At 40.6% G+C, this 7,850-nt stretch overlaps 1 protein-coding gene across 1 annotated transcript; it reads left to right on the top strand.

Moving 5' to 3' along the window:
* Window positions 1-6,503: 6,503 nt before the first annotated feature.
* Window positions 6,504-7,436, top strand: LOC147637476 (uncharacterized). Its single transcript, XM_086798893.1, has one exon. It carries the CDS (start codon window positions 6,622-6,624, stop codon window positions 7,231-7,233), a length of 612 nt encoding a protein of 203 aa, XP_086655019.1. The 5' UTR covers window positions 6,504-6,621; the 3' UTR covers window positions 7,234-7,436.
* Window positions 7,437-7,850: the final 414 nt, after the last annotated feature.

The following is a 7,850-nucleotide window of genomic DNA, read 5'->3' as shown; positions in this document are numbered from 1 at the left end:
TGGAGACTTGCACAAGTATGCCCAAGGATGAAGAAGATTCCATTGATTTCTCCACCTCCTTTTGGGCTTGCTTGATGAAGACTCCAAAGCAGCTGGAGAATCATTTGGAGAGCTCTCAGTCTCATGTCTTGCATTGACATTGACCACTTTGGACATGAATGAGGCTATTGAGGGCTGAGATTTCCTCTTTTTACATCTCCCCCTATGAGACATTACCATAGACCGCGACCCTCCATATCTAAAGACGAAGGTAAATAAGTCTCTCTCTCTCTCTCTCTCTCTCTCTCTCTCTCTCTCTCTCTCTCTCTCTCTCTCTCTCTCTCTCTCTCTCTCTCTCTCTCTCTTTGGCTGCCAAATATATTAGCATGAAGAAAGACTCAAGATCAAATCAAGCTCAATACTTTTACAGTGCATTCCCCATTCTCCCAAGCAAACTTCTTTAAGCTAAGGCTTTAATTATGTTAAATAGGGATAGATGTGTAACAACAGTAAGAAAGTTACCAAGTTGAATTGCCTACAAATTACAATATTGCAAGAATGCATTATGTAGTTATTTTGAGTTTGCTAAGATTCAATTTTTGCCCACACTCAATCATCATCAAGTTAGTCAAATGTATCACAATGGAGCAAAGAAAACTACACAAATTCAAGTTAACCCAATATAATACCTAACTACCCATCAAGTTCAATCAAAATTTGAGACAACTGCCTAGATGATTGGCTGAATCAAGAATCAATATCGAAGCTTAATACTACTTCGGAGCGTCTTTAGGGCATTTCCCTCATCAAATGATGGCATTTACAATATATATTTTTGGCACCCATTACATAAGTGTGTGGACATAGTTGTTGTAGGAATGTGCTAACCAATATATGTGGTTAACAGGTGGCAATAACAAAGTTAAAGGTAAGAAAACTTATGAGCATATATTTTTACCCAGGAAGCTATAGTTTCAGTGGGCTTATCCACGAATAGGTGAATATGGGAAAGAAATAGTAAAGTGTAGTATATGCATTGAATGTCAAATGAAAATTATTTTTGCCCATGAAGGTAGTTCAATCATCCTTTATAAATTCATGAAGGTAGTTCAATCATCCTTTATAAATTATTTTTTCCCATGAAGGTAGTTCAATCATCCTTTATAAATTCATGAATCATCAGAGGAACATAAGAAAGCCATTTTAAATAAAAAGTGTTTAACAAATGCATCAAAAGTCATTGAGAAACATGTTAAGTTGTTGATTGATGGTGGGGAGAAAAATAGAATTATAAGTGTGATGCAAATTATGTACCATGTGGCAAAGAGAGATATCACTAGAGGGCTTTGAAGATGAATGCTTATTTCACATGTATATGCAAACTCCTCATATGCCCCTTACTAAATGAATACTCTTCTTATATAAATCCTAAAGTCGATAAACAATTTCTTGAAGCAACATATAGTCTCGGGGGGTTCACCTCAAAAAATGTTAGTGTACCACGTGAGTTCAACGGGAGGGGGTTTTTAATTAGATACATTCAGAAAAATTAGCACGATTACATTAATAGGAGGGGTTTTTTAATTCAACTTTAGAAAAAAATCATTTAGTTCATAAGTAAAGAGGGGTTGTTTTATTGGGGGAATTTTGTTAGTTAAGGGGTTCTTTTAATACCTCTTGAACGCACGTGATACCTAGGGTTTTCTAGTAGTGCACCCCCCGAGCATATAGTTTATATTGGGAGAGATTTCAAGAAGAAATCAATGCACGTTCTATATACGGAATTTTATTGGATGAGAGTTTGGATAGGAGATATGAGAAGAATTTAATTCTTTACATTTCCTTTTTAACAAATGGTGAGAAAGGAAAACGTGCAACAAAATTTGTAAAACTCATAGGTGTGGAAGATGGCAAAGTAGATATATTATTTAAAGGGGTGGAAGACGTATTACATAGTATGGAACTACCACTTCAAAAAATGGTGGGGTTTGCCTCGGATGGTACATCCACCATGGTGGGTGTAAATGCAAGTCTTGTTACAAAGCTTAGAGTGGAGATTGGTCATCTTATTATTGGTGTCCATTGTGTTGCTCATAGGGAAGCACCTGCAATCAAAGACACATGTGATCATTTTGTCGAATTTAAATGTGTCGATTAGTTTGCCAATAAAGTTAGTGAATGGTTAGGGGATTCATGTTTGAGAAGAGAAGAGTTGAGGAAGCTAATGGATGTGTTCTTGGGGCAAGGCAATATGAAGTTTTAAAAATTCATCATGTTCGATGGCTATCAAGAGGCAAAGTCATGAGAAGGTAGTGTCTTTTTTTGCTTACTAGTTATACAAGCTTTTATTTGGATGATTAATGTAGATTTTGGGTTTTTTACTAACTTGACTATTGTTATATGTAGGTTGGTGAAAATAATGCTGGTTTTGCTTACTATTTGGAAGAAGAAGTACTCCATCATGTATAAGAAAGCTACTATCTTCCAATTGCAATTTGTTATTCACTTATTTGGCAAACATATTAAAAGAGGTGAACTTACTAAGTATGAAATTTCAAGAAGATAATGTGGACATAACAACTATAGGAAGAGATGTATATGCCCTAACAAATCTATTGAGAGAGAGATATTGTGATGAGAAAAGAGTTAGCTCAAACTCAGATTTTTTATCTTCTTGGCATGCAACTATTAAACATGGAATTCTTGCATACAATGATAAAGAAGGAAGAATACACTATCATGCTCTTCAGTATGCATCTCTTCTTACAAGTGGGACATGAGGTAGTGAAAATGACACAATATCACTGGCTAAAGCCTTTTTTAAAGGATTATACACAGCTTAGAGACTCACTTTTATGACTTTGCCTTGTTCAATGCTGCAAAAATATTCCCACCAAAAAACTATAATAGAGATGAAGATATTCGTCAACAACAAGCAAATGAATTACTCAAGAGATTTACTAACAAATTGGGAGTGGGTCACTCCCCCTATCATTGATCAAAAGCAATGTGAGTTGGAATTATTTAGATTTGTTTCCACATCATATGAGTCTTATCCTTCTTTGGGACTCATTGATGCATGGCAACAATGTAGATCTAAAGTAGAATGGCAACAAATGTTTCCTACACTATACAAGTTGTGGCAAATTGTTGTGACATTACCAGCTAGTTCATCAATATGTGAGAGAGGTTTTTCTAAGAAAAATAAGATCAAAAGCACAGGAAGATGCTGTTTGGCCTGGAAAACTCTTGACATGCTAATGTTCATCTCGCTTTCAGCTCCGCACAACATGGGAGATGTGGATTGGGATGGAATATTTGAGGTGTGGAAAAGTAAAAGTTACATGAGTTGTAATGCTAATTTTCTTCAAATGATTAAAAACCTTCTCTCTCTACACCTTTATGTGTATTTGTCACTTGAATAGTGTTAAATCATTTTTTTCAATTTTAATTGTTTTTGTCAATTATTAAAAAAATTTGAAATTGCTATTTAAGACATGCATATTGATAGAATAAGAATTATGAAATGTTGGAAGGGTATGTTAAAAATGGCCTTTAAAAAAAAGGAAGGTTTATTTCAGCCCTTCTTTCAAGAAGGGTAAAGTATATTTTAGCCCTTCAAAAGAAAATACAAGGCTACCCTTCATAATCGAGGACTGATGTGTATAAGAAAGTCAAAGTACAAGGAAATACGAAGAATTAGAGAACTAAGAGTGAGTAAACGTTTGAGTAGGTTAAGGTGGAATTCATATCTAGTATAAGGTGGTGGTGATCGTGGGGGAGTGGGGGGCTCTCTCACACGTGCTTGTGCATGCCCCAATAACTAGTGAAACGGTGATGGGCTGCATGCATGGATTGCTTCTGGGAGCATTACCTGGATGAATGAGATAATGGCTAGGGGGGACTAGGGGGATGAAGTGTCTGAAGAGGAGGCGTGCAGCAGAGGATGAGGGAAGGTACTGCAAGAAGTCCTCGCCGAAGAGAGTGGTTGAGAGGCTCATTATGCATGCTCAAAAACCGTTAACCCCAGAGGAGAGAAGGTATGTCTACAAGTGTCCCCTGATCTAGTGAGGAGCTAGATTGATTTGTTTTCTTTGTGTTGTGTGATTGTCTTTTGTTTAGGAAGGATAAGGGTACAATATAGGGGGTAGTGCAGAAGAGGTAGAGATGGTTATTGCCTCTCAACCTCTAATTAGAGCCCTTGAGATGGCCTCCTCGGAGGAGAGGGTGAAGGGCTTGAAGCTGAGCAAAGGGGAGCAATTGGTTATACAATGCTTTGCAGATGACTCCCTACTCTTCTTGGAAGCTGATAATGATAATATTAGATTGGCTTGGCTTGCCTGGAACAAAATTTATATGCCTACATTTGAAGGTGGGCTTGGTATTCTTCACCTCCCTTCTCATACTATTGCTAGGTTGGATGTGCTTCTGCCTAAATGTCTTCATCAAAAGGAAACCTAGTCAAAAATGTTAAGGGAACTGGTGGACTACTCAATTGTCTACCTTGATGGAGTGTTGCAAGGTCTAAGCTAGAAAGATAAACTGTTCTCTCATGCCCCTCTCAAAATCCACTATGCAAGATGATGTGTACTAAATGGAAAGAGGTGTTGGAACTCATGGTCTGGGATGGATGTGACAGAGCCTCTGGGAACTCTTTAATGTGTTTAGGGATATGGTTGACTTATAAGTTCAACCCCCCTTTAGCCTTACAAGACCCCATAATAACCAAAAGAGTGAACAATAAGGGTTTAAAGAGATGTAAGGATTGCTTTGATGAGGCATTAGTGGGATGGAAAGAGCCTGAACAATTGGAGATGGATCTTGCTCTATCTAACAGAGAAGCATAGCTGGTCAGGCATGTGTTGGAAGAGGTGCAGAAAAGCTTGACATCTGCTGCAGTGGATGAAACTTAGTGGATCAGGTATTGGTCCTAGTTTAATGGTTCTAAGCTGGACAGAGGCACAACCAGAGTTCTGTACAGTGCATTGAGAGATAGTGAAGATAATGTCATTTACTGTAACAGAATATGGAAAGTGAATTGGATCTCTAACTGTTGGAGAAGGAAGTGGAAGGCGATTTGGGAAATGGAAATACTTACCAAATCTTAGGTTTTTATATAAAGAGTCTGTATGGGAGCTCTGCCCATTGGCTCTAAATTGGTTCAAAGGAACTTCACTAGTGGATGCTGCCCTAGATGTAGGACTACCTTGGAAGATGGGAAGCATACTTTTTGGGATTGCCCTACTATTAGGGGAGCTTGGGTTAAGATTGGGAAATGGGCCCAGATTTGTTTAGGGGTGCATGGTCAATGGGGGGACTAGCTGCTTGGTAGATGGACAACTAATGATGATCATGCTAATATGATCTTTAATATTATCAGGTGCTGTTGTTTATGGAAAATCTGGAATTCCAAAAACTGCATTGTGTTTCAGAAAGCTAGTGATACAAGAATTGATGTTAGTGGATTGGTGCTGGTCTATATGCTTGGTTGATAAAATGAGTGGTGATGGTCATCTGAGCCTTCTCCATGTGGGTCACTTGCATACATACTGGGCTGTGCCTAATGGTCTGGTGTATTGATTTGCAGGGTATCAGAAAGCAGAGGGTGAAGATTAAACCAGCCAGGTATGGACCTAGAACAAAGAGGTGGTATAAGAAGGTCAAGCAGGCAAGCTACATCTTTGTGGCATTTATTGAGAATCCAATGGGGACTAAACCAACAGTTAAAATCTGGTTTCAAAAAGGGGAGGTGAAGGGTGAGGTTTTGGAAAAACAGGTCCCTAGGAGTTGCTCATTTGAAGCTTTGATTGATGAGGCTTGTATTTTTCTTGGGTACCAGTTGTCTTGGGATGATTTTCTTTTGTTTCAGAGGATAGTGGCTGACTCTTTCTTATCATGCTGTTGACAACAACTGATTGTGGGATTGGAATGAATGCTATGTAAAGGTCTCTCCTTATTTTTATAATATATGTATCTTATTGGTCCAAAAAAAGAAAGAAAGAAAGTCAAAGTACCAAAACAAAACCAAAGCAAGCCGCCTTCATCCCCTTTCATTAGTTGGTTGGCAGTTATGGTGGTAGATACTCATAATGAAAAAGTTTGGAATGTAGTTCAAGGGTAAAAGTATGGTTAGTGACCGTGTCGAAAGGGTCTCTGAACCTAATCCTCAAGGGACAAGATCGAGACTACAACAACTGCGAAAGCGCGTGGCTAACTACTCGCGTGACCATCTTTGAGGCGTAATTTAACACGTATCGCGACTCACGAGTTGGCAACTTGGCTGGCCATAGGTGATTCTCAAACAAACTGCAAATTATTTTGATGCAATAAGCAGGATCACGACACAAGAAAGTCAGCGGCAGCGTGACGAGAAGTCAAAAGCAACGTTTGGAGTCTACTTAATGCATTCTACCTACACAAGCGTCAGCGTAGTCGGTGATGAATGGTGGACCTTCAATGACTCGTGATGGGTTGAAAGTCTGCTCACCGTGTGGTGTGTGAGGCTATAAAGACCGCTTTGGGCGCTGCAGACCAACTACTCAAAGCCGAGTCTGTATCCGGCTTGTGTGAGTTGTATCTAATCGTGCTTCCATTTGATTTGTGATCGTCCATAGTGCTTGCTTGTAGGCTTTTGCTTCAATTATGCAGTCCATGTGGACTTCCGTTGCTTTTGCGTCGCTATTGCTGTTTTTCAATGCAGCATCTGGAAGTGCAGCAAGTGAGTACTACTCCGCCTACTATGAGTTGCATGAGGTGGTGGAGTCGGAAGGGGTGGTGGAGTACGCCAAATGCACGGGTCCTGGGAAGTGTTCCGGGGTTGTACTAACGTGTCCTAGCACATGCAGCGGCGGTGGTGGTGGTGTGAAGGAGGGGTTCAGGGGTCTGCGTGGGTTGTTTGGGTTTGGTCCCGGTGGCTTCGGACCCGGCGGCGGTTTCGGGCCTAGCCGAGGCAGGGGTAGTGGTAGTGGTGGGGGCGGTGGAGGTGGCGGTGGCGGTGGCGGTGGCGGCGGTGGAGGGGGAGGTGGTGGTGGAGGCGGTGGAGGCGGTGGTGGCGGTGGTGGAGGCGGTGGTGGCGGAGGCGGAGGCGGAGGGGGAGGCGGTGGTGGAGGTGGAGGTGGAGGTGGAGGTGGCGGAGCGCGACAAGGTGGTGGCGGCGGAGGCGGGGGCGGTGGGGGCCCAAATGGTCGTGGACTCGCTTCACGCAGCCTCTGCCAGTACGACTGCCTCTCCTGCCAAGTGTCTTGCCACTATTAAGCAAGCATTAATTAAACTCTATCATCTTCTGAAATTATGCCATTGCTAGATACGTCTTATTCTACGAGCATTTGCAGACAAATTATAAGACATTTGCGGCTTCTTAATAATTATTATGGCTCTGTAACCTGCTGTTGCGCTTCTTCAAGTTTAAAAGGAAACTTCCGCACAAGCATTTACTTGAACATTTCGATTTCCTGCAACTGTGTTTTCTTGGCATTTAGAAGTTGCGGTTTTTTAACGTGTTAAGCGCGCTCTCTACAAAGCGTGTGGCTTGCGCAGTTGGCTTTCTCCGCACCAAGCATGATACATTTAATGAAACATCCTCTTATTCATAACCCAAGTTAACCATGAAACATCGTTTTTTATGCATAACCCAAGTTAATTGTCCACCCATGTAAGTTGACCCAAAAACCTCATGTCAAAAACTTGGTTACTTATCTCCAATGCCTTCTCACGTGCAGCAAGTATGATACGTCTTATGAAACATGTATTTTTCAAGTCTCATGCATAACCCAAGTGGACATCATTGGTCAATTCTCACTAAGTTTCTTTGATATGTGATTAATATTGAAGCTACACTATCATTGGGGCCGACAAGTCTTCAAGAATCGAAT

This window comes from Cibotium barometz, chromosome 6 (assembly GCF_041138505.1).
Source record: "Cibotium barometz isolate CiBa-2024 chromosome 6, ASM4113850v1, whole genome shotgun sequence".
Lineage (NCBI taxonomy): Eukaryota > Viridiplantae > Streptophyta > Polypodiopsida > Cyatheales > Cibotiaceae > Cibotium > Cibotium barometz.
This window is presented reverse-complemented; position numbering and strand designations above follow the sequence as displayed.

Bases quoted from the DNA above. Each gene is read 5' to 3' on its own strand.
- LOC147637476 (XM_086798893.1), top strand. From the start codon at position 6,622: ATGCAGTCCATGTGGACTTCCGTTGCTTTTGCGTCGCTATTGCTGTTT.